At 39.2% G+C, this 27,909-nt stretch overlaps 2 protein-coding genes across 2 annotated transcripts; both read right to left on the reverse strand.

Moving 5' to 3' along the window:
* Nucleotides 1-2,279: 2,279 nt before the first annotated feature.
* Nucleotides 2,280-13,630, reverse strand: LOC105037898 (uncharacterized). Its single transcript, XM_010913527.2, is given in 9 exon segments — nucleotides 2,280-2,704; nucleotides 2,969-3,030; nucleotides 3,033-3,333; nucleotides 6,175-6,316; nucleotides 7,442-7,538; nucleotides 9,580-9,817; nucleotides 10,422-10,499; nucleotides 10,581-11,487; nucleotides 13,489-13,630. Coding segments are annotated over 8 exon segments (1,983 nt in total). The 5' UTR covers nucleotides 11,442-11,487; nucleotides 13,489-13,630; the 3' UTR covers nucleotides 2,280-2,500.
* Nucleotides 13,631-21,578: 7,948 nt separating this feature from the next.
* LOC105037897 (auxin-responsive protein IAA25) lies at nucleotides 21,579-24,942 on the reverse strand. Its single transcript, XM_010913523.4, has 5 exons — nucleotides 24,427-24,942; nucleotides 22,594-22,886; nucleotides 22,196-22,313; nucleotides 22,004-22,065; nucleotides 21,579-21,862 (listed from the first exon to the last, which is right to left on the reverse strand). Exons 1-5 carry the CDS (start codon nucleotides 24,810-24,812, stop codon nucleotides 21,858-21,860), a joined length of 864 nt encoding a protein of 287 aa, XP_010911825.1. The 5' UTR covers nucleotides 24,813-24,942; the 3' UTR covers nucleotides 21,579-21,857.
* Nucleotides 24,943-27,909: the final 2,967 nt, after the last annotated feature.

A 27,909-nucleotide genomic window follows, 5' to 3' on the forward strand; every position in this document is an offset into this window, starting at 1 on the left:
TCTTAGAGCCCTTGCACCCATTATTTTACATCCTCTTTTGCATCCAAGGGATGCCCCATATGAAATCAAAAGACTCTCTAATCATGGGACATGCCTAACTTGATCCAATCAAAGTGACGCCCCATAATAACTATCAAGGAATATTAATTAGGGACTTGCACCTTAATTCAATTGATCCAAAATCTTAGACACCCAACAATTGGAGTCCATTGAATCTAATTTATTTAGGTTATTAGCAGATAATTAAGTTTAAATTATCTTATCAAATAAAAAATCCAAATGGAAAGAGAAAAATTGGGTCCAACCTTGTGCTAGCAAGGTTATCTTGAGTCCAATCGAATTTCTCTAGACCCAATTGACACTTCATAAGTTCAATTGCTAATTCCAAGCCTAATTCTTTTGTTGTATGACCCCATAGGTTCAATTCTATCTGATAGTGAGATATACAATGATCTTTATCAGAGTATCATTAAAAAATTTTTAATTGATCGAAATAATTTCATTCTAACTCATCAAAGATTGTCAATTCAGAACAATCCTAGTGAGCTCTCACAATCTACCAGTGACATCTAGCAATATGTAGTGGCAACCCAGTAAAACTGAAATGAACCTCAAGATGTAGTTAATGTGTGATTCAGTCCTTCTATCGTGAGTCTCGACTAGATGGCAGGTCATGAATAAATTATCAAACCTCAATATCAGTCATATGATAGATTCGATCAGCTCAAGTTCAATTGTGATTTCTATAAAAACTCTTTTCCATCAATCACATTACTATAGCCATAGATTCTCGGACTTAACCTTTCAAATTTTATAGGACTACTCCTCTCTATCAAGGTTGATAGATCCCATCTTGATGCGCACCCTACTCCTACAGTGGACCAACTATCGCCAGCATCTACTACAAAGGCTCATTAAGATCCATATTTATGTGTCAGTCAAACTCCAATAGCCTCATTGCGAGTAGTAGTACAATCTCAGATCAAAGGATCAGTCATACAACTACAGCATCAAGACAATTACTGACGAATGAATAGAAATCCAAATAATCTCTCATATGATCACACTCAGTACTAGTTGTTTTCTAACAACTATCCGTACTCGTCGTCCAGTGTCTCTACACTGTAGACTAGAGACTCATCTATCTTAAAAGAAGCGATCTATACATCGGTCTATCCAGATCGATCACCGTCCTCATGATGATTATATGGCCGAGAGCATTTAAGAATTAAATACATCTCTAATTCTCAACTCTTTGAGAATATGTATCGAAAGCTAATTCTATGGACGATTCAAAAACACGTCATACTTGAATGAAAAATAAATTTATTCTTTTATTGATCATTTTAATGTATTAAGTACAATATTATATCCTATATTTATTACAATATGTCAGTCATATTGACTTCTAGGACATACGTCGGTCTATCCGGATCGATCGCCGTCCTCATGATGATTATATGACCGAGAACATTTAAGAATTAAATACATCTCTAATTCTCAACTCTTTGAGAATATGTATCGAAAGCTAATTCTATGGACGATTCAAAGACACGTCATACTTGAATGAAAAATAAATTTATTTTTTTATTGATCATATTAATATATTAAGTATAATATTATATCCTATATTTATTACAATGTGTCAGTCATATTGACTTCTAGAACATATATCTAACAAAAACATTCGGATTGATAGTCCATATAGTTCTCCCTGCAAATAAAGATAACAAATGTCTAGCTTGTCTAAATAAAACAAATATCTTTTAAAACTCGTTATCCAAGACCTAGAGGAGCGAGAAGCATATTTCTCTTTTTTATGGATCAAAATCTTCTTTTCTGGATCAAAGTAAGTCAAGGGTCGATCTATCTGCTTCTCCATCCCAGCAACTTCTCATCCATCACCGATGGCCTTACGAGAGAGCAAAGTAGATCCAAATGATTACAAACAAAAATTACACTATTTCCAAAAAAAATTAATTCACCTTCAATCTTTTATAGAAGTGAATAAATATTTTTATCGAATGAATGATAAGTGAAAATATTTTTATATATTTTGGTAGAGTACATACCTGAAGCTGCAGATGAAAGGATCCAAACAGTCGAGAATCCAACCATTTATGCCAAAGAATAAATGCAATCTGAATCTATAAAAACAAAAAGAATGCAGGATTCTTTTGCAAATTCACCAATAAAATATAAAAAGTAAAAATCATCCGTAACATCCTAGTCATCGAGAATGGAACAAGTTCATAAGGGAGGACGAGAAAACCCAACAATAGCAAATTCTGACATGCGATATGATTTGAGAAGAAAAATATGTTAAAAATGAGAGAGAATCTACGTCAACACTGTACAGCACCATTCTCTTCTGGTAGATTGATGCATCATTCTCCATGGCCAACATATGATGCAAATAACACGTAAAAAAAAAAAATTCGCCTCAACGATCAAGCGCATATAGTCTTGCATGAGTACACAATCTCCAGCGGGGTTGACTTCATGGTTTCATGAATGTTGCCAATGCAGCGTGGATGGGGCTATCTCGTACTGAAACATGTCTCCGGGTTAAAGAATGGGGCCCGTTCCACACGGACCTACGGTTGCTCGGAAAAAGGCTCCTGCATAACCACAATATTGTATGGTTTTCTTCTTGCACGATATTCTCTTGCATTTTGATCAGGTGATCCCTCAAAGAACGTTCCTGCAGCCAAACAGCGCTGATATCAAAACACATGCAATATCCACCAACATACGTATACATTCAAAAGCACGTGCCCCCGTGTTCATGCATGATGCGTTCAGAAGTGCATGCCCTCCTTGTTTTCATGCATGATGCATGGCAGTACCGACAAGCCTGATAATGCAATCCATGCAATTGTTTTTAAATCTTAATATGAACACAAAATGCGCACGTAAAAAACAAAAAGCATTCAAAACTTAGGAGACAGAAGCATTCAAAACTTACCCCAGGTTTCTTTTGCACCTCTTGATGATGATGGGCAACTGCTGCTTCCTTCTGCTGCACCACGTGTCATCTTTCTGGTCTCCAGATTGTGTTGCCTCCGTTTCTTCTTGAGACAGTGGATTGGAATCCTCTGTTCCATTTTCAATCGGCAAGGAATGGAGAGTTTCGTTTCTGCCACATGAGTTGTGATTTAGTTCCATTTCGCTTTCTACTATCTCCTTTTCTTGAATGTCCATCAGCTCAGGGGTCTCAATCATTTGTTCATTTTCACCTTCTTCCACATCCACATTAGCATCAGTCTCTGGAGAGTGGTCCAAGCTTGAGGTAGCATCCTCACTGCAAGGGTTATCTACAGGAGAGGCTTCCTGCAACATATGATGAATCAAATTGGCATACAGATATTGAGTAAAACCTGAAATATGATAAGGCCTTGAAGATTAAACATTGAAGACATTTCCATTTCACTCCATGGATAAATGGTAATGTTATTGATTTCAGCATCTTGAAACCTGAGAATTCTGATTATTTTTTGTAATGTGGTTACTTATAACCATCTCAAGTGTTTAGGAAGTAAAATACATCAAGCAAGATCAGGAGAAAATCAAACCACTATTAGAAACTGAAAGCAGCATATGAAACAAGAATTCTCACCATTAACAACAGAAAAATTTAAGGACCTGTTTGGCTAAAACCCAGCAGGATAGGCCGGGATCAGAGAATCCTGTGAAGGGACAGAGCGAGAGGAAGCAACAACGTGGATGCAAGTGTCCCCCTCACAACAGTATTTTTTATTATAAAAAGGGACCTCCCTAGGTTATTATTATTCCTACTGAGAGCAGGCCATGCGACAGCCAGGCTCTTCCTCTCCCAGTCTCCTGTTTCCTCCCTCCCTGTCCCACGCATTCCATTCCTAGGCTGTCCTGCCAGATCATGCTGGAAGCTCCCAAACAGGCCCTAAAAGTGCTTTCTGATTGGTCTGCATCAGGATTCACATTATAACCCAACTACAAAATGGTGTCAGGCAGATGTGAAATTTAAAATTTAGGCTGTGCTTTTTCCAAGCTTGTCACACGTTTGGTGAGAGAAGACTCCTTTCCATATATTTTCAGCATGAGGTCCAAGACATCCTTCCAACTTATAAAAAATAATAATTATTATTTTTTTTTTTAAAAAAAAGGAGGACCAAAATTTCCTTAAAATCCATATGGTCCACAATTGCAGAATATATCCTGACAAAAGTCATTTGATCCCACAATTACAAATTTGACATCCTGGCTATCTATTGGCAGCCATGATGTAAGCCTGTTTGTGGGTCAGTTTAGGTCAGCAACTGGCTTGGTCATCTAATAATAATGTAGTTGTTGTTAAAATTCAACGGTTCACATTCTCTGTCATACAAGCAGGATTGAACAAGCCCCAAAAAATAAGGAGTAAACCAGGATTAGTTAGGAACATAAGATTTAGATCCATCTTATGAACTATACAAGCACTTGATCTATAGGACTTGATTTTTTTAAAAAATATTATATTATGTGATATATGGCTTTCAACTAATAAGACTTGCATACGTAAAGTCAGCAAGCCTATTATTTCAGGTTCATGGAGTTAAATGCAAGAGGCTGTTTTCATTTTGAACAACCATAAAATAAAATCTGTTATTTTTCAAAATATTCTATCCAAAATGATAATTGAATGATAGGCTGCATATAGATATCTTGACTAGTTCAATACAGTGTTAGCTTCATTGGACATCCTACATATGGATTTATCATGAGGAAACTGAACTCATACGTATAGGTTTTGTCATCATCCATTCATCTACCCAATACTTGACTTATTTTTTCAAATTTCACATTCTTTTATCTTTCTTACTTTAAAAGAACTCAAAATAACTTTCAATCCACAGTTTGGTCCACAACACAATCCAAGATAACCCCTTTACATTTTATGACAACCCCAATCATGACAACGTTGAGTGCAGTTTGTGAATATTCTTCTTTCATTTGAGCAAAATGAATGGCAGAAAGATACATAAAGCCAGGCTGGTATAATTACAAAAAATCTTGTCTATTATAACCAAGGTTATAATTTATGACTCATGTCTTTTCACTATGCAATCACATGGGATTGTCGCCAACTCTTCTGACTTGTATGGCAACTTTTCTTAGTTTCTGTTATCAGATGGTTGCTTTCAAACATATGTTCCAAGTCATACTTTGTCATAAACAAGAACATGCATCTGAACCTCCCAAAGTATGTTTCTGACACTTCGTATTAAAGAATAAAGACCACATAAGTTTTAAAAAATTGATAAAGTAGCCTCTCCTTTCAAGACAACGGATCCATCTTTAGAATTCAGAGCTAAAACAAAAGGGTTTCAACTCCTATTTTCCAACGAGATAATCCATTAAGCTTCTACATGAAAAGGTCAGCATATTATTCAGATAATGAAAGGATAAAGCCTGTCTGCCAGCGCCATCAAAATAACTGGATACAGCTCTTCTCCCTATAATAGTACTAGAACAAACTGCAACACCATTTACAGATCTTTTAAAAAAAAAAAAAATCAAACAAGTTCATGCTGCCACATGAAAAAGGTACACATTAAAATACGGTCTCTAGCCAAGACCAAAAAAACGTACTTAACAACCTTCTTACTTTAGTAGCCTTGAAAACAAACCAAACAAATTGTAGGATACCTTAAGGTATGTTTAACCAGACAATTTCAAAAGCTTTCTGATAGACATTAGAAAAGACAGCTTCACTTTTAGCATCTCTCACCATGTATCTGATACTAGGTCTTGAATGGATATTAATGAAAACGATATAAAAAATTGAGAAAAAGATTTGGAAGTTAACCCAGTTATCAAGATAAACTTAACTACACCACCATGAAGATGACTTCCTATTGATGACTATTTGTTATTTAAAACAATATCCAAACAGCATAAGACAGTAAAGTTTCTGTCTCTATATTTAATACTTCACAAAAACTATAAAAAGTTTTTCATAATATGATATTTGTAACCAAGGTAATTCTTGGCAGAAATAATACTGTTATATCTTTCTAGGATTCTTTCATCAATTAATGAGTTCTAAAGGACATCTAATGCTCTAAATATAATTTCATATAAACATGAACCATTATTATGAAATCCACCAAATGCTAGATTATGAACAAATGTCAGGAAGTAGCATGTATCAACCTCAACCCTGAACTCTTGAGGAAGATTAGCATTGCTTACAGCCATTTGACTCTCCAGAACTGCTGAACTTTCTTCACGTTCCTTCCTACGGCGCCTAACAACACAGACAGCACATAGGCAGTCGCTTTTGTGGCGATCAATCCTGCATTAGATAAACTTATTCAGTTTAAAATTGAAATTTCTGTGATTCTATATACAATTACATAAAGAACTACAAAAAGAAGCACCTTGAAACCTCTGATCCTTGGACCTTCTAATTTGAAAAAACAAAAAATGCCTACAATCTTAATTATATCATATGTTTTGACCAGGAGAGTGAAAATCCTCTGGCAATAACTACTGATGTGTGTGTGTGTTGTGAGAGAGAGAGAGAGAGAGAGAGAGAGAGAGAATTGCTCTCATGAAGCAGTTGGTAGAAGATCTACATGTTGCGGATAGCGAATCAAGATTTACCAATGTGAATCTCATCCTACAGCAGAAGACAATGTAAAAACTTTCTCGATCATTTTAAAACAACATAATGATGGTATTACTAGTCTCCATCCTCTTGGTGTCGATTTATCTATGTAACACTAATCTATTTGTTATGAAGGTTGGGATGCTTTGCAAAGGAACCTTTGTTAACACACTGTAGCATAATCTAGAAGAAGCTCCTACAGAGGTGTCTCAGGCCCTCCATTAAAGTCAAGGCCTCTAAAAAGGGTCACGAAGAGATGAATCCAAGATGTTAGAGCCTTTTGAATTTGCAATTGTTTATCAATCAGGCTGCTTATTGAAAATTTGATATACTTAGGAAAGTGTAATATGGATGGGGGCAGACTAACACTAGGTTTCTCTGTACATAATGCTCCATGGAAATCACAGTTTTGTAATATAAAAAATTTCATCATTCAACACAAAATGCTTTCTTTTGCAGTTGGTTGCATTCTTTTTTATCCCATCATTGCCATCAGTACATTCTTCTTCTTTCACATTTCACCCTCAATTTCAACTCACCCACTTTTACTTCTTCCTCTTCTCCTTCATTTCTTACTGGAAAAAGAAGACGGAGAAGAAGAAGAAGATATGCAAGACAAAGACAATGATAACGTTACTTGCCCTAGGTTCATTGACAATCTTGATTGTGCCTCATAGTGTTAAAGAGCACTTGATCTCTCTATTCTTAAAAGATCTGACAAATCAAAGAGCAAAAGCAATCCTCCTAGAAGAATTAATGAATGGCCAAATTAAATTGTCCCCTCTCATTAAAGTTGGACAAGCAACTTACCCATAACGTCGACGCTTATGCTTTGTCTTGCTTTTTGGATGCAACTTTTCCTGACCTGAACAGGCAACATCCTCAATCTGAGTACTTTCATTAGCACCTAAAAAAAAAAAGAAGAAGAAATCATATCATTGTTCTATTTTTTAGAAGAAAATTTTTTACTCTACCACATTATTAGTAGATAAGATGTTCACAAGCTTCATAATTAAACTTTAAGAGTCAACTGCAAATATTTATACAAAACACTATTCTGAAAACAAAAAGGTCGACCAACCAGCTGCATCTCAAGTCAAGCTAACATGAGTGACAATGCACAAAAAAGGCATCAAAAAGTAAACAATCAGAAGAGTTACATGGCACAACCCCCAACGTTTAACTGAATAACAAGATTTTGATTAGAGAATATCATTGCAGATATTTTTTGATTTTTCTCTACCATAATTGTTCAGCAATTTACTCCACACCATTTTCTCAAAGTCCAAAATAATAAAGACAAAAATGCAGGACAGTGTTAACAATTCAACGGTTCATAGAGAGCTACCATGCATATCAAATGGCCCTAATCAGTCAGCATCTTGCAAGGACCCAGTTTTAACCCAAGATTTAAGTTTTGATCGCTGCATAAAAAAAAGCACATAATATACCTAGAGAGACCTATTTTACTCGGCTTGGTGGTAAAGAAGAAAGAAGAAACTAGAGCCCCTCCACAAGGAAAAGGCATGGAGAAAACAGCGAATACCACATCCCCAGATTGTCCAAAGGTAAAATTAGGAGATGGATATAAATTGAAATAAAGCTATTCAAAGGAGAAAAAGGTTAGCCTTCATTATTTCTATTTTAAAAGAGTTCCCAACTTTCAGAAGCCACCATCAACTCCATCATTGTTGCCACCACCATCACCACCGCCACCACTACCACTTCTGCTATCATTTTAGCCATCATCCCTAACTGCCATCACCACCATCGCTGTTACAGATTTCACTTTGTCTCACATCCTCTTCTAGCTTAATGTGACCAAACAACATAAAATTTGGAATTACCTTCCCATTATTCTTTTGCTATTTCCGAGTATTTCTTTCTACCCTTGTCATACAAACAAACAAAGCCCCTAGCTCCCTGAGATCTGATTCACAATTTCATTTTGGCACTATCAGAGATATATCAATTATGGCCCCAAAGTATAGAGAAACTGAAAATGAAAATGTTCAATATTATTTATATAAAAAAAATGGAAAGTATGATAGAACAGGAAGAGAATTTTAGGCAAAACCTCTTAACTTGAGGTCCTAGAACATGCTACCAATTTCTTTTCTGCATGTGGTAAATACCTCTCTATGTCATGTTTCAGTCTTCATTTTTGATTGAACATGTAACCACTTGATGAGATCTCATTGCACAATATGTGGATTATCACTTAAGAATATGATAAATATTATGACAGCAATTTGCAAGCATTTACTCTACCTACTTATAATAGGAACTCAAGACATGGGAAAAAATGGGGTGACGAGTGGTCAGCTTTCAAGCTAATGAACAATTTTCATACCATTATTGCTGCTAGAGAATGAGAAATACTGGAACTTCAAAGATCTTTTATTTATCTTGCCTTCCTCCGCACACATGAGGTCCTGTTAGTCAAAAAATAATGTCCTGCATATGCATGTACAGACCAGTTCCTTTCTCATTTAACTTTTAATCATTGATTAGAGGTTGAACTACTCATGTTTGCTCCTAATTCCCTATTCATTGAACATCAAGAGGACCGTTTTGTCATTCAAAACCTTAGATATCACCATGTTTAACACACTACATACTCAGTCCTTTAACTGAAGCAGCACCTGTCGAGAAGACTATCTGTATTTAAGCAACTCCATTGGTTTAATTCAATGTTAAATAGCTTCAATTGTGTGCGCGCGTGCAAGAGAAAGGGAAGGAGGGAGGGAGGGGACCAAAACTAACACATAAAATTGAGCCAAAGTCATAGAAGCCCAACTGCTATCATGAATGATTGAACACAAAAATAGAACTATTGAACTACAATTAAATGTGTTATAAATAATAAAGAAGGAAAGCCATTTCCAAATGTAATAACAACAGAGAGTGAGCATTATTATTAGCCAATATTCATGTACCATACTCACCGCTACTTGGCATATCAGAGTACAACCCAGCAGCCAACCAGTACTTCATGAAATTCTTTTTCACCCGTTTCATAAGGTCCAAAATATAATCACCCTTATTGTTGTACTTATAGCAGTTTTCCCAGATATATTGCACATCTTTATAAACATCCTCTGAGTTCGTGTATTTATGGCCATGTTCTAGCTCATGACAAATGGTGCCAAAATCCATTGGAGTGTCTATAATATCAAAATAGTCCTGAAACAGATAAGTTAGCAATTGGTTAGCTCAATTAAAGAGTGTAGAAGGATATCTATTATACAAGCATACGTGCAAGCAAGAATACATCTAGCAAGGCAAATGGTCTGGTAGTGTCCATGTCTAACATGCACAGTTCAAATCAGCTTATTAAACAGAAACATCAATTAGAGGTAATTAATTGAGAGAAATATTGTTACTCAATAACTAATCAGACTGAAATTTGCAAGGTCCAGAGCCCAGAACTATTAGTTAAGAGATTTGGCCAGGACAACTTCAAACATCAAGCTGATAGACGTGAGAGAGAAAAAAATGAATATGGCAAAATATGATACTGCAGACTTGCAGATTCGCAACCATAGAGGGAATGGAACCATGAAATTTAGGGCAATATATTCTAGAATGTGACAGACTGATTGCCATCAGACACTAACTGCACTAGCAACAACAGTTAGGAGCAAGATAAAGTGAAGGAGAACTAACACGATGAAATGGTTTGAAAGTGCCCCTAATAGCCCCCCAAACCCCCTCCTCAATCCTTTCTTCTTTATGCATCTCGAAAGAAGACATGTTCTCTATATCTGAAGTATCTGATAATACTTACAGGTATCCCCAGAGCGACAGGATTGACGGGGGCATTGAAGGGCCCAGCTGCTTCCATTTTCATGACTTTTTTAATCACCTGAAACATAACACAAAAGGAACCAAAATAAATAGCGTAGGTCTTCGATAATTTAAGAAATTCATACAACATTCTACATACCACAAGTGCAGCACTCAACTCTTTCGCCTTGAAATGAGGGTCCCTGGAAGGCAGTTTTATTGTCCCTTGTCTCAAATTCCTGGGCATTGATGGATCCACATGTTTTACATCATCTGCAAGAACCAAATTTCTCTGACCCAGAATCTGTGGACCACTTAGCTTATTGAGGTTTTTGTCTTGCATGATTTCATTTGACAGACCTAAGCTCCTTGAAGATTTAATCTTGATGCTGCCAGTTTTTCTTGGCAATTGTTCTGAAAGAGCATTCTGCTTTTCTGATGTCTGTCCATCAGAATAAGTGCTATCCTCCTTTTCTACAGCTGTTTCATTCATCTCCACGGCCACTTGTGGATTACTCTTATCTGTATTACTTGGTGTTTGTGCATCCGAATAACTTCGATGAGGTTCCAAAACTCTCGAGGATCTCAGTTTTACCTTAACCCGACTGTGTCCTGTTTTACCCGTTGATTTTTCATTTAGCATATCAGCACCAATACTTGACATGGTGCTAAGCTTATCCGATCCAAGGGAAGGTGATTCATTATCCATTTCAGAATTAAGCTGACCATCATCAGCCCGATTCGAACAAATATCATCTTCTGTGTTTACATGTACTGGAGACAACGTTGGATTATTCACCAAACTCTTTTTTTTCCCTTTCTTATGACCTGCTTTAGGTCCACGCTTGCGTTTCATGTCTTTCCTATTATTTGCAGAAATATTCTCTTCGGATGATGATGCTAAGCCAGTGAACACAGCATCTTTGAGCAGTTGACCAGAAGTTCCTCTGTCTGGAGTACTATCAGTGGATATTCTTGTACCTGAAGCTTTTAGCTTGATTTTTAGCACACGCTTCTCCATAACCCAGCAAAAATCAGTACTAATGATGTTCCCATGATAATCACACCTTTTAGAGAGCAACATGCAACTAGTCATGCAACTAGTCAACAGAGCAGTATAGCAACCAGGTAATTAAACAGCACGAGAAGACAGAAATCTGCTTAATCACATTATCCCTCAACAACAAAGGCTAAAGCAATTACAACATAGTAACTTAAATCCTGGATATGCCTCAGATCTCTCATGTGATCGTGCATTTTTCTAACTTGAGGCCTTCTTTAACATAAAGACTTGTTCTTTTGGTGATATGTTTACTAAATCTAAAGATGAAAGAATCTTGTGATTCATAAGCAACCTTCTCTGAAACATTTATCAAATTATGACAACTTTTCTATTGTTCCACATTTATCTAAAAGATGGAAAAGTTGTCCAATAACCATCTCAACCAATCAATATGCATCAGTCAAAATTTGCAAAATATACTTTAAGTCTCCATTTAGTTGTGAAATAAAGGAGGATCAAGTGGAACAAACAAAGGCCCGACTCCATTTATTCCACTTTATCCCACCAAATGCTATAAAACTAGAAAAGTAACTAATTCATTCTGAAAGTAAAGAGGGTATGTTGCTACACTGGTAGAGCTACTTTTCTACCTAATGATAAGCGAACTAGGTTGAAGACTTGAAGTAGTTTATTCCAAAGAAAAGTGGGTTTGGAGTAAACCAACCCATTTACTCCAAGCTAACATATTCTACAACCAAATGCAGCCTAAGAGCTGGGTATTACAAACTACATCAAATACAATAAACTTGACTTGGAACACTGATCAGTGTCTGATCACACTGCTGCAACCTAAATTATCATGTTAACGAAAATGACTCCTTATATTCAGATGATTAGTTTGGATAACAATCTTAAACATTAGATGAGTTGGAAGAGATCTCATAGCCAAACCCACCAAGCAGTGCACCTGCAATGCATGCACAAATTTTCAGTGAGCTAACAAACACATCTCCCTAATTGCATTCCAAAACTCCTCTTCAGCTTTAAAAAAAAAAAAAAAAAGGAAATACAGAGTTATGATGAATGCAACTGCTAAGAAAGGGTGAACTGATCATTCCACAGATATGATGATAAAGAACTCCCAAATTACAGAAAGATATGGCACTGCTACAGCTGCAGAGCCACCTATATGTTTGTATATACTAATGAAATAATGTAATGAATAAATCAAGATGTCTAAAGAGACAAGCAAACTAGACAAAATGTGAGATCTTAAAATAGTAGACGACTTCCGTGAACATAAAAATTGATAACTTGTTTTTGTTGTAGCACATCACCGAACAGATTGATGGTAAATCATGCTGTAGAAAATCCAACAGTTCGCTGTGAAAGCGTATCAATATGCAAGGCGATCGACAAAAAATATTATGTTAGACGACCCAACAAATTAAATTTCCAAATTAAAAAAAAAAAATCCAACTTTGATATTCTACATAATTTGCTGATAGATAATCATATGGATTCTATCTAAAATCCAAACAGGATTAAAAACACACCAGATCACTTCTGGGATACAACCAACACATGATCACACAACAGTTATGTGCCACTGTAAAAGAAGAAAATTGGCTAATTGAACGACCTAATTGGTCCTTGAAGAACCAAATCACAAATTAAAACAAAAATTAGATCTCTAAAAACAGCAACCAGATCGTTTATATCAACAGCTTAACCTCCAAAACCAAAACTTCCACCGCATGCATCGACAGTCGGAATGACCTCGAGCGAATTGATAACTAATCCAACGAATTTCTTATCAACGCACCCGACTTCTTGAAAATAGCCATGTTAAAACTACCATTACATGACACCCAATCTAAGAAAAGGGAACAAGAACTATTTTCAATTTAAAGAATCGATTAAAATCCACCCCGCAGTTGGCAGGGCTATCGATGGGAACAAGAAAACCGAACCATGGATCCATGGTTCTACGAGGAAAAAGAAGAAAGAAGTAGCGCTTCGATCTATTTTAAAAAGAAGATGAGAGGAGGAGACGAGATGTCACCAGACTTCGGCCGGAGTGCGGGAGACTACCGCGGTGAGACGAGGAGATCGAGGAGACGGCGCGAGGTGGGAGAGGGGGTGAAGGGGATTCGGTCCGGTCGGGCCCGGGACGAGTCGGTTGGAGATTACGATTTGGGAATTTTGGAGTCGGTCCCTGCGATGTAGTTTACTATACATATACATGCGAGGTGTCACGTGCACTGCACGTGATAGTAAACTTGTGGTCAGAGTCGGACTTGGGCTCATTAAACTGCGGCCGACGGGTAAAGTTTGGGTCCTGCGTCACGGATCGGGACAAAATCTCCACCCCAAAACACACCCACCCCCCCGCCACCCTCCTCCTTTTTTTATTATTATTATTTTTCTTTTTTTTTTTTCTTTTTTTGAACCGACTACATATAGAGCCCTACAATAAATACAGTCAATAGAAAATCACCTCCTCTGGATGGCCCATGCAGCACTTGATCTTTCTCTTCAAAGGTTGAGCCAACTTTTCTCAGCTTTAGCCCTTGCACACCTTTGTCACAATCCTTGGTTAAAGCAAAGTAAGGAACAAAGAGAGCTAAGAGCATAGTGGATGAATAAAATTTTATACCATCAAATAGAGGAGGGTACAATTAGGAGTTTTAGGAGTTACCTTGTATACAAGGAATCCTCCTCTTTGTTATACCTACTATCTAGTCAAGGTGCCAAAGTGATCAAAGTTTTGCCACTTATTATGTATGCAATAGTTAGAAAATTCTAAATAATGGTTATTTATAGTCATCTCCAAAAATATTTGGAGTACTAGAGTCTCTGGAGAACTTGGGACTTTTCAAGCAAAATTTGAGTTTATGTAGAGTTTAAGTGAATGTCTGGACTTCTTTGATGACCTTGTAACTTGATACTCCAAATTTGGATATAAAACCTTAATGAGTTGGACATTGGACGGCGCAAACCCACAACATTTTATTTGCATACAATGGATACAAGAGAAAAGTTGATTTCTATATTTTTCATATGATATTAAGAGTATGTTGAATTGCTAACATTGATATAAGTCATAGATTTATATCGATGACTTTATAACATTGATAAATCTTGAGATACATATTATATCTATTGTCTTTCTAAAGGTTTGGTGTCTTCCACTTTCTCAATCAATCTAAACAACCTACTTTTTCTTAATTGTTTCTCTATGTTCAGCCCTTGAAGTATACAATAACTAATCATGGTACTAACGATAAGCCTTGGCTTGCATTTTTCAATGGATACAATATTTGCTGAGGTATGATCAATCAAGTTAATCATGTTAGCCAAGTTAAATATAAACAAGTTAATTGATAGTTATCTATGGGCCTAACTCGATACGGCTTATTTATCAATCAAATTTAGCAAGTCAGGTAGGGTTATCTACTTGTTCAATAGACCGTATTCAAATTTGACAACTTGACTTATTTAATAAATAGGTCAGATTCAGATTTAAATTTTAACCCAATTCATATTTAACCCAGCCCATATTCAATGCAATTCAACTTGATTGCCACCACTATATAGAAGAAATATCTTAAAGGCAAAATCACATAGAAGAAATTATTTTTCTCAAAAAAAATAATCATTATATTCTTTTAAGAAATGATGTGAAAAAATTTTTAAAAAAATGTAAAGACTTTGGGTATACAATAAGATCCAGAGTTTATATACCATAAAAAAAAAGATTGTATACAAAAATATATATATGTATAATAGCATTTTTACTTATTTACTGATCACAGCTAAGAAATGGCTTTGAACTTTTTTAGAGAAAAAAAAAAAGAAGGCTTTTTTTTAGTATAAACGGATGATTACATCAGTCCGATGCGAGAGCAACCCAAAGGATCAAGATACAGAAAATTTTGCAAGGTCAGTGGACAGTCCCCATCTTGTCTCCAGATCCAGTCATCGGAGTAGTCTGCAACAAAAGCTGCCATCCAGTCTGCTGCAGTATTAGTCTCTCGATAAATATACTGAACTCTGACTACAACAGTTTAGCGAAGAGAGGTTCAGACATCTCAGATAAGAGGATGACCTCCGAGCTACCTAGCACCCCCCCTAAAACTAAGCAATAACAGTGGCAGAGTCATTCTCGAGGAAGATCTCTCAACATGAAGCTAGTGTCAGCAAAAGTGACACCTACTCAGACAGCATGAAGCTCTGCATCTGGAATAGAAGGCTCAAAGAGGTGAGACCCATCAACTACCAGAAGTCTACCATCAGAGTTGCAGATAACAAAGCCAGCTCCGCCTCTCCTGTCTCTGACGCTGCCATCAAAGTTTATCTTGATAAACTCCAAAGGTGGGGGCTCCTAAGAGATGGATAGAACCTTACAGGTCAGTCAGGGTAGTCAAAGAGCTCCAGGGATAAGAGATGTCAAGAAACGGAGTGGTAGTATCAAAGTGGTAATACTCCAGAGTAAGATAGCTATGTCCAAAATCTGACAAGCAGGAATCACATCACCGTCGAAAATAAGGCTATTCCTAGATAGCCAAATCTGGCAAATAATGTAAGCTATCATTCCGGCAACAGCAGTCGACCCGTCGGTCACACTCTGATGAATCAAACCAAAGAAGAAAACCAACCAAAGATTAGTGCTCATCTCCCAAGGATAACCATCCGTTTGTCTCCAAATGACCCTTGCCCTCGTGCAGCGTAGAACAACATGCTTCACAGACTCATCCTCCATTCCACAGATCGAACAGAAGGTCAGAATCTCCATGCTCCTATCTCTGAGTAGTGTCCGAGTAGGAAATCGATTTCAGATAAGTTTTCAAAGAAAAATCCTCACCCTAGGATGGGTGGCAACTCTCCAAATCCAGACAGCATCGATCCTCTTAGTAGATGTCGGTCCATACAATCGGGATAGATCCCTCAAAGGGACTCTGAGATAGTAGGAACATCCTCAAACCCTCACATCTTGACTGAAGTGCACTGAAAATAGGATGGCAAGGATCCGCTCATCAAGTGGGCCCCCAAAGAGTCGAGTGATCTCCTCTTTACTCCAACTGGAGCCGTCAGCAATAATGAGGTCAGATACCCTCATGTGGTCCTCCACCTCATTGTTGATAAGGATCGGCCAGCAAGAGAAGAAATGTCTGAAATTCAGGCATCCTGGATCACCTCCATCAAACGTCCATCCCCAATCAAGCATATGATCTAGTCCTTAACGTCAAGGCCTTGAGCACAAATCTCCCTCTATATGAAAGAGCATCCCCGACCAGCATAGATGGGGGTCCATGGCTCCAGCCGTCGTAGCGGACCCTCATCACCCCACTCCACAAACAGTCCGACTGGATTAAGAATCTGACCACATGCCTCATGATCAAAGCCTCCCTCCTCATCAACAAAGAGTAGATCCCAAGATCACCATTCCGCACAGGCTGGCATACTACCTCCCAAGAAAGTAGATGGACTGGATGATAATTACAGTCGAAATCCTACAAAAAGTTGTAAAACTGTTGCTCCATCCTTCTAATGCAAGCAACTAGCACAATCATATTGGCCAAGAGGTATACCAAAACAAAACTCAGCACCGATCTCACCAAAATCATCCTACCCATGAAGGATAGGACATCAGCCTGCCAGCCCTAAAGATCTCCTAGATCCACTGCTCCAGAGGCCTGCACTCAGCCCCCCAAAGACGACGGCCCGTGATCGAACCTCCAAGGTAGGACAGCATCCCTGTCTGCTCCCGAATCCCTAGGATCTCCTTGATCATCATCTAGCCTGGGGCTTTGTTCTCAGACTGAAGATAATCGCAGACTTTTGAATGTTGACCAACTACCCTGATGACCGACATTAGGCCCTGACAATAGAGGCAAAGTACATACTTTGTATTTTGAATCGAGGTGCACCCAACGAGAAGGCAATCATCTGTAAAGAGAAGGTACCAGAAAGGTTGGACACCAGAGGCAAGCCAATATGGCTCCAGGGCCTGCCCCTGAACCGTCGCTCTCAAAATCCTGGATAACGTATCAGCACATAAAATGAACAGGTAGGGGGAGAGAGGACAACCTTGGTGAAGACCAATAGAGGAAAGAAAGAATTCTATCGGGATGCCGTTGACAAGGATGGCAAAGCTCGGACCCTCAATGCAGTCTATGATCCAGTCCATCTGTCCCCAAAATCCAGTTCCTAAAACATCCATCGGAGGAAAGACCAACACATCCGATCATATGCCCACTCTATATCTAGCTTGATCATCATGAGACTGTGGCGACATGGAGCTCTTTGGAGGTCGTGCATGAACTCCTGGGCCAGCATAACATTATCGGTGATATACCGACCTACAACAAAAACATCCTGCTTCGAGCTCATCAGACGAGGCATCAATGGCTTCAACCACCCAATCAGAACCCTCGCACACATCTTGTAGAGGGTGGTACAGAGACTGATAGATCTGAAGTACTCCGAGAGTGAAGCATCAGGCTGCTTCGGAATGAAAGTGATCAAGGTCCAGTTCCATGCCGTCGATATGCCTCTGGACTCGAAGGTCACTTACACGACCTCCATTACCTCCTTTCGAATGATCAACCAGTACTAATGTAAGAATAATGGAGGAAAATCATCAAGCTTCAGGGTTTTATTCTCTCCAAGAGACCAAAGAGCCCCACGCACCTCCTCAGGAGACACTGGACTGGTCAAAACATCATTCTCCTATGCGGAGATATAAGCCACCGACTGAGCACTCGGGATGGGGTGGTCATCACCAAGCATCATCGTCCATCGATCCCTAAAGAAGCAGAGGATCTCCACTCAGATCCCTCCACCATCATCCACGACACTGCCATCACTCCTCCGCAACTACCTGATACGGTTGGCGGACCTTCGGATCATGGTGGACTATTGAAAGAATCTAGTGTTCCGATCCTCCTCCCAAATCTACTGGACTCTAGACTTCTGCCTCCATAAGGTCTTTTACTGCCTCAGTAGAGAGTGATGTCCGGAGAGTTTACTATGGAGCTCTCCCATCTTAAGCTGATGTAAGCCACCATTCTGATCCTCCCTCAACTACAACTCCATAATATCCACTTCAATCTACTCAATCCATCAGAAAATGTCACCCACCTCCAAGCGGTTCCATCTGAAGAGTCTGCGTCTGGCCAGCTCCAGCTTGCGGGTCACCCTATACCTCGCATCTCTGCGTATTGGCATCCTCCACACCTCCCGAACCAAATCTCAAGATCTTGGATAAAAGATCCAAAACTTCTAAAATCGAAAGAGGGCCCTGGACCGGTTCAGGCCATCTATTGAAATAAGAATTGAACAATGATTCGAGACTATCCTCGACAGGTGCTGAACACAATATCCTAGATAATACTGGATCCAATCAGTAGAAGCAAGTGTCCGATCAATCCTCTCCCAAATGCGAGCTGACCCATGCCGATTGTTGCATTAGGTGAACCTCGAGCTTGTGAATCCGAGATCAATCAATTCAGTGCTATTGATGAACTCCCTGAACTCTTGGGACTCTATGCTATCCCCCTACTGTCTGTCGCCTCGCTTCTCGTGGGGATCCACGATGCAATTGAAGTCTCCAACCATCAGAGAAGGCACGTCCTATGTCAGAAATCTAGAAATCTCCATCCAGAGCACCCTTTGATCCCTGTGCTTGGTGTTCGCATAGACACTAGAGAAGAGCCAAGGCCCCTTAGACTAATTCGTGATGACAAGAACCACCTGCTACTCACATTTGTTGAAAGCATCCACTCTGACCAAATCATGATGCCATATCACCAAAATACCTCCTGACAGTCTTCGAGACTCCACAGCATAAGAACTCCAGGCCATAAGGATCCTTCGTCTGGCCCGAGCCAATCCAGTCTTAAAAAGATGAGTTTCGCTCAGCACACAAATATCAGGACCATGTTACTGGATCAGTCAGATGAAGATCGATCGAAAGGAGGGCTTTTCCACCCCTCGACAGTTTCAGAGCAGGATTCTCATGGAGAAGACTCATCAGAAAGGGGGCCAGCACTCCTACCCCCCTCAATCTGAGAGTCTACCTCAGCCACATCATCCATCGAGCCCTCCCTCCTGAAGGTCGTCACCTCATCATGGATGGCCTACTTGTAGGGTTGAGCACGGGTCGGATTGAGAGAAAAATTTGATCTGATCGAACCCAATCGGATTAAAAAAAATCTAACTCATTGTCGATCGTTTATTATATATAAACTATTTGAAACCGAAGTTAATAGTTTGTAGCGGATTCGGATGGGTTGTTTCGGTTTGAACTTCAATATTGATCCAATATTAATTTTAAACATCACAAACCAATACATCATTCAATTCATATAGAAACTAGAATATAATAATTTCATAACATCCATAAGTTAGTACATAATATGTCATAGTTATCAATTTTCAATTTTCTAAATAGCCTAAGTATTGAAAATACTATATCGATCGGTCGGATTCAATTTCATACAAGTTAAAAATACAGAAATTGAATGTGACTGTAATTAACTGAATTTTTTATGAATCATAATCTGATTCAAGTTCGGTTTCATACGAGTTCAGTTTCATACGATCGATTAGGTGGATTTCTTCGGATTTTAGTTATTTGTTCAGCTTTATCTACCTGAGTCTAGCCACTGCAATCTCATGAGAGGGGCCCTGATTCACATCTGAAATCTCCATGTGCTCCAGACCCTCAACCACCGTGCCCCTAAGTGGGATACCCTCCATCTCAATCTCGAGCCTTCGCTCTGACACCCCTTCTACCACCGGGGCACCAAGCTCTCGGCTCCCTCCTCCTTGCTCCAGCAGGTCCTCCTCCACCTCCATCTGGGCCCTGGCTGCAAAGATGAAGACTCTAGGATCTTGAGATGCTGCTGTCGCCTACAGATCCATTGACGAAGAGCCCACAGCCTTGTCTTTTGCCTTGTTCTTCTTGGTCCTAACTTTCTTGGAGCCCTCCAGGCCCAAAACTTGGCTAGTGGGCTTCACTGGAACCTGGCCCATGTCAAACTCTTTGGGCTGGGCTCGCTTCGCCTGGCCCGCCGCCTGCACCCTGCTCCCTTCTCCCGCCTGGCCTGCTTTCAATTGGACTGGGCCCCCCACAGTAATGCCCAGCGCACTCACGCACCCATCCACTCCTGCAGGCCCCGAGTTGGCCAACGGGCCGAATGGGTTTGGGTTTGGGTCCGAAACCCTCCCCCCGCCTCCAGCACACAACCCCGCATCCCCTACCACCGGACGTGACCGGCCAGGCGATCTTCGATGCGTGACCTTGATCGGCTAGATCCATCTATCAATGCTAGATTTCGAGTTCGCCTAGATCGAGTTAGCTACAGAACGTCTCGGTCCGAGTTGACTTGCTATGGACTTGTGTCAAGTCATCTCCGTCATCGATCTCCTCCCATTCACCCTAGCTTTCTGCCTCAGCTCCCGCCGACGGATGGCCAGCAACCAAGGCCCAACAGGGGGCCCCATCGTCCCCTAGTCACCTTTCGCCCCCTCCACTCGGATGAGGTTGTCAGGGCCCAAACCCATCACCGCAGCTCCTTTCCCTGGCCGGCACCGCTCCTCTGATGGGTGAAAGTATCCGCAATGGAGACAAACCCCGTAGGCACATTCAAACACAAAACGCTACCAAACGGGCTTGTCGGCCCCTTAACCAAAACCTCCAGCCTCAGAGGGCGGCCGAGGTCGATTTTGATGCAAACACGGATAAATCCCCACCGCCTTAGGTCTGTCGTGTAATCATCAAGGAAAACCAGCTCGCTGACGAGTCGGACCATCTCTCGAAGTGCTTCCAGATCCCAATACTCCGTCGGAAGTCATAGAAGACGAACCCAAAGTAACACCATCGAGATTGCCCCTTCCACTGTAAAAACCCCAGCCTCTACGATTCGAAGGTTAAGGCTTGTCCTACCACCGTCCAAGGCTGCCAGAGGAACAGATCATGCTCCGCTGCACCTCAAACTGGAAGAGCAAGAAGGTTTTGCTTTCCTCTCATGGTACAGCAAGAACGTCGCTTAAAACTATTGCTCATTATTTCTTTCTTTTGAAGAAAAGGTTTTTTTTTCCGGGGAGAGAGAGAGAGAGAGAGAGAAGATTTAGAAACCAAATAACTTCCAAAACATTACCTCATGGTTCTTTTAGTTACTCTCCATTGAAAAGCCATATAACTTACACTGCCATGACATAAGAAATTATCTTACATTAACATCACAATCAATTGTAAACTCTATTATCACTGTTCTCTTGTAATCAACCGCCTAGAGGTAGGAAATACTGCATAAGATACAAGTTCTCCTTATCAACTAATTCCATCAGCAACTTCTCCTTGGTCTCTTTGATCGGACAAGTCAATCCCTCTTTAGTTGCTTTCTCCAGAAGGTTCAAATGTAGTCAACCTGCACAACAATCACCCCTACATCAATTAATGATAAAAAGGAAACTTAATTAGAAATGTGCATGATTGTGAAGTGACAATTTTAAAATTCCATCTTGCTTGAAGTTGGCTGGAAGAAAAAATAATAATAATATTAACATACCACATTTTTGTGTTCTTGGATCTTGTGCAATATATAGCCTTTTCACTGTACTGATGAACATCCTGCAAAGTTTTTAACATAAGATTTATGCTGATAACAAACATATCCTGCAGTAAAATGTATGACCTTTTCTTTTGAAAAGTGTTATGGAAATTGTATGAAAACTTGGAAAATGGATGCAAAAAGACATACTCCCAAGGTACATCGCCCACAAGCATTCGATCTCCTTCATTGTCCTCATAAAGAAGAATATAACTAGGAGTAACAACCTCTTCTTCTCCATCTTCTTTTGATTTCTTCGAGTAATCAGCTAGATAGAAAATAAAACCAACTCTATTAGCCTATAGCCTATTCATAATGGAGAGCAAGACTAGATATTGGATCAATTAATGTGATGAAACAACATGCCTAAATGTGTTTAGTAGAACAAGTGTAGAAAGATCTAAGATGGGGCTATGAAACAAAAGAAACACTAAAAACAAAAAACAACTTACTTTTGCACTATCACAATTTAGTATCAATCAACAAGCAGTGGAAGGAAGCAACATTTGCAAAAACTAGAAGTTTGACTATAATTAAGACTCACTAACCAGTCAAAAAGTTATGAAACATCTTTTGGAGGGCTTGTGAGAGTGATTCATAGCTATCATGAACCTTCAAGTCAATTTTCCTTCCAACTGCATATCCTTCCATATTCACCTTCACAAACATTGTTTGCCTTGCTACTGGCTCGTTGCCCGGGTTCTCTCCCTCTTCTGGTTTCATTTTCTCCATATCTTTTGCCGAATCCATTGTTGACTTTGATGCTTGTGGAAGCCCCAAGTTCCTCCTAAATGCGCGGATCGGAGGCCAGCCCACAACCGATGGTGAAGGATTTGTGCCCCTAATTACATTTAACATGTATCATCATCAGCATCATGATAAAACTTGGTAGAAAACCCCAACTAACATTGTTTAGAATAAATGACTAAAAGATGGAGAAGATGCAGTTGTATTGAAGTAAATTGCAGTTGGTTCTAGAAATTAGGAACACATGGACTAGCATGGAGAACAAAATGTTATGTTGCATGGTTATGGGCTGCAGGCCTACATGGCCCATGTAGTAAAACAGCTAAAGCCCAAGATATATAAAAAAAAAGATATGAGACTTCCACTGCTATAAGATCGAGGGAGGGTCAAATATAAGCAGCTTTATCCGATGTATGGAGAGTCCATTTCTATGTTTCGAATCCATGACATTTAGGTTACAATAAAGCAATCTTACTGGTACACCAGGCCCGGGCCCAAAATATATATAGGGAAACGCAATAATTGTGGCCTAACTCTAAGCTCATTTTAGACCCGAATTGGTATCAATCTGGAGCAATGATAAGCTCATTGTTGGCCTTGTGGCCTTGTATCTTGGGAGTTCAGTCCAGGCCAAGCTTATCTTGGGGCCATGGCTATCATGTTTAGAAGGATGGCAAAAATAAAAGGGCAAGTTAAAGAAAGATGACAACGCGTGGCTCGTGTACTATTTGTGGGACCCATGCGACAGGGACCGTTCATCGCATTTCAAAATGTACCCCACCCTTCCCTGCAGCCACTACTTTTTGATCATCATGCACAAATTACTGTCACAATCCTCCCATGAAAATCCCATGGATGCCATCTAAATCTCTCCTAGTAGGAAATGGATTCTCTCACATGCCCAAGTATATTCTTGCTTTTACGGTTGTAGAAAAGAACAACTATAAAAGAATCTTATGGTATGATGACTCCGCCTGCAGCAACAATTATTCTCCTAATAAAAGAGCCTAACGTACGAGAAGTATCCTGTTTTTCCTCAAAAAAATATTAAAAAAGTAAAACCTCTTCTTCTATAATTAGGAGAAAACTATAGTTTAGAGGAAGCAATTTACGGTGCTCAAGTGTACCCATCTGTGAAGGTATATATTTACAGAAGTGAGAACCTTGAGGTAAAATAAAAGGTTAGGGGTGTACTCTTTGCACAATAGAACTAACTTTTCTTCGTCTGAATCCATCATTGAATCGCACAATAATCATTTTAAGATTTGGACAAACAAATGAACAAATAAATTTGGAGTACTTAGAGATGATTTATGCCGTGATCAATCATTTTTGTGTGAAAGAAGATCAATCATTTTTGTGCATGAAAGATACAATTAGGCCCTAAAATAAGTAGACAGAAAAAATTTGAAAAATTTTTTTTTTCTTTTTGGACGATGCCTAGATCACTAAGATTGTTAGCATGCCAACTAGCTGAGTAAGATTAGTTGGTGACCTAAGAAGGGAAATTATGTTTGAAAAAAAAAAAAACTTTCGAAAAGTGTGTGTGTCTATATATATATATATATATATATATACATGCTACATACCTACGATCATGATCACTAACGGTAAGAGAGAGAGAGAGATGAAACCTTAGGACGGTAGAAGGTGGGTTGGTCTTTTTATGGGCTTGCTCGAGAGCGGCTTTCTCTTGCCGGGCTGCCAGACTCCAAGGGTGGACAAAGCCACTTGTGGTCTCGGAGAAACATCTCTTGGTCCCTCCAATCCCAACACCACTCCTCTGGTGAGTCACATGCCCATCTTGAGGTGCTCGGAACGTCGGGCTTGGACCACCATCCTTCCCTTCACCACCTTCAAACCCATTGTTCAAGGAGAAACCAAGCCTTAGCTCCAAGTGGCCATGGAATCCATTGACTACTGTTTCCTTACCTCTGTCTTCATGAATCCTTTCTCCCCCGCCCCCTTCACCACCTTCCTCTTCTTTGGGTGGTGATTTCTCAAGCAGTGCAGCCTTCATGGGCTATCCAAATTTCTTGTTGAGATGAAAAAGAGAGAGCTTTGGTTGGAGTGTGAGGGATGGGAGAGAGAGGGAAGGAGAGGGTGGAGGACTTCTCTTTTATGGAGGGGGTGTGGCCTTTTTTAGGGGTGAGGAAAATGTGGGGGAATAAAGGGTGGGCGTAGATGAAAAGGAGGGAGGCTTTGTGGGGACTGTGGACTGTGGTGGCCACTGAAGTGGAGTGGTGGGACAAGGAGTGTGCGAACTGTGAAGGGCAGGCTTGCTTTGTGGGGACTTTGGGAGCGCTGCACTTTTTTTATCTTTTTTACTTCTAATCCCCACCCTTATCTTTGTGAGTTATCACAAAAAAAAAAAATCTAAGTGGATGTTGCCACTTGCCAGAGTTGTTTCCTTACAACTTTGTACAGCCAATCTTAGTGGTCTAATGGTGTTAATTATCTACTTTGCACCTACCTACCCACGATTCAAATCATCTCCCAATATAACGGTGGCCATTTTGCACAGCGTTTTGGAGAAAATCTAATTGGATGGTGAACTAACCAATTGGGGATTGACATAATATAATAATATATGGAACTTATCTCTGCAGGAAGTAGGGAAAAGATGTGCACTCGACTCATTTAAAAGGGATTAGAGTAATTGAGGTTGCCAAGCCTGAGTTATCAAATCTCTCTCTCTCTCCCTCTCTCTCTCACTCATAGGAAGAAGTCCCAGCCTATATAATTACCAGTGCAGTCGTATTAGTAGGATTCGATTGTATCCTCTGTGTAAAGAATGTTGATCTTTTTCATGATATTCTATTAGATTATGTTTCAAAACTTTTAAATTTTTCTTTCTATCCATCAACATAGCTCATAAATAGAATCATACTTTGAAAGCTGTACAAAATATGATCCAATGGTTCATACTGCGAAAGAAGATTAATCGTTTTTTCACGTAATAGATACAACCCTCATCCATATTAGTATTACTTGGGGTGAAATTTTGAGAGATGATACCACTTTCAAGACCAGAACTACTGCCCTATTGTTGGTAAATGGAAGGTTATGACTACTGGAATAGCACTTGGGTCATAATCGTCAAATCTATTGAAAGGAATCTCTTTGCGGTTATCATCAAACGTATGCAAAATAGTGCAAGTGCTCTAATGGCAATACCATAAAGATATTATCCCTGTTAACATCTACGTAAATATCTACTCACATTCTCTTGTAGAGTTGGGAAGAAAGCCAATGATTTCGATAAGGCCCTTCCTTTTAGCACAAACAGGGAAATTAATTACAGGCCATCCCCTATCTTGGAATCCTCTCACAAGCACCAGAGAAGTTAAGTTGTTTGCTTGTCACCAGTCAACTTGAACGTTTATCCCTCTAATCCTAGAATCATTGCCTCTTTAAACCTCTAACTTCATGTAATGATTTGTCTGACAAAAGTACACCACACTATAAGAGTAAGAACAACACATTATTCGATCACAAGAATGAGAAGTTATAGAGCTAGCTTAGAAGTGAGTTAGCCTAGTTAAGAATAAGAAAAATGAATATCTGGTAATAAGATTTTTCTGTTTATCCTTTCACCTCATGGAAGTAGTAATTTTTTGTTTGTTTAGTTAATCTTAGGGTGACATTCTTATTCATGGTGAAGAAGTTTATACGCAAACATGACATGTTACTCACTCCAGAAGCTAGCTCCAAAGTTGGTTCAAAAGTTAATTTTCCTCCTCCTTGATCAATAAAGCCTGTTTACTTTATAAGCAAAGCTTCTTTAACTTTACTAAAAAGTATCACCAGACCACATGATTAAATGATGTCGGTATATTACTACCCAAGATATGGTATCATACTCTGTATAAGTGATACGTGGCTACCAGTCTTCATCCTACTCTCTATTTTAATAAGCCTTGATCTCCTTAGATATTATGGATTGCTTTACTTAGATTTGCGGCTCCTGGTAGGAATGCTCTCATCATTCCTTCATGGTGTCCTCTGATACAAAGAATCTCTGCTTTACATGAAGGCCTTTTTTTTAAAGAAAAGCAGACATGTCATTCCACAAAAAAGAACATCTTTTTATCAATCAGGCGTTATAATTCAGTTGCTTATGGTCAACTTTATTGAGAACATCAATTATGGATGGATTAAGGATTTGTTAATGCCATGGAATGTATACCTATAATCCTAATCTAAGTTCGATATTCTAGTATTACGACAAGTGTGCTCGGCGAAAGAAATCGCATTTTAGAGTGTACAAGCAAAGCAAATCTCTAGCACTCTGTTAAGTGATGCATATCATGAATTTTAAATGGAGGGTGCTGTTAGTTTAGCCCAAAGCTTGTTCCTTTTAGTTGCGACTGTTATTAGTTGTCTCATAATTAATGGCACATCACATTTAGGGTAATTACCACCAAGCGCTTGTCCTAGAAAGGAGATGGGGATTTAGTTAGATTTAGCCTTGAGGGGTGAGAGGGATGGTTTTGTTCTCAAAATAATACATCTACTTATCCGTCGGAAATAGTTTTATTTGGAGGAAACCAAGAGATGCTTGTTTCCTCTTCGAAACCAAGAGATGCTTGGTTTCCACTTCTCATCCTTTAGGAGGGAAGTTTAAAACTTTAATCAGCAATATATTTTTTTTAACAAGGAGTCACTTCTTTTTAATTCTATGTATAAGATGCACTCCGGCAGATTTAAATATCTTTTCCTTCTCTTCATTATTACAATCATGCTCCATCTTTCTGACAACCATTCTCTTATACAGATTAAAAGTGTGGATGTTAGTATGCTACACTTTGGGGCGAAGCCTAAAGTATATAGAAAGTGTGTAGACTTTGTATTCTGGATAATAATTTCCACGAAGGCTACCTATACAGTGAAGAAATAATTACCTTGAAAAAAAGTATCACCTAGCCCAAATTTATTATAGTTTTTTGCAGGTTTTCTTGATTTGTGCACGTGAACTCCCCAACAGTAGACCCTTCTAATCTCATAAAATATGTGAGGTAATCACAATATGTTATCATTAATTAAGAATGACGTTTATGCTGATGTATGACTAGGTCTCATCATGGATGGTATGACATTAGGGGTGGGGGGGGGGG

Source organism: Elaeis guineensis, chromosome 1, assembly GCF_000442705.2.
Source record: "Elaeis guineensis isolate ETL-2024a chromosome 1, EG11, whole genome shotgun sequence".
Classification (NCBI taxonomy): domain Eukaryota; kingdom Viridiplantae; phylum Streptophyta; class Magnoliopsida; order Arecales; family Arecaceae; genus Elaeis; species Elaeis guineensis.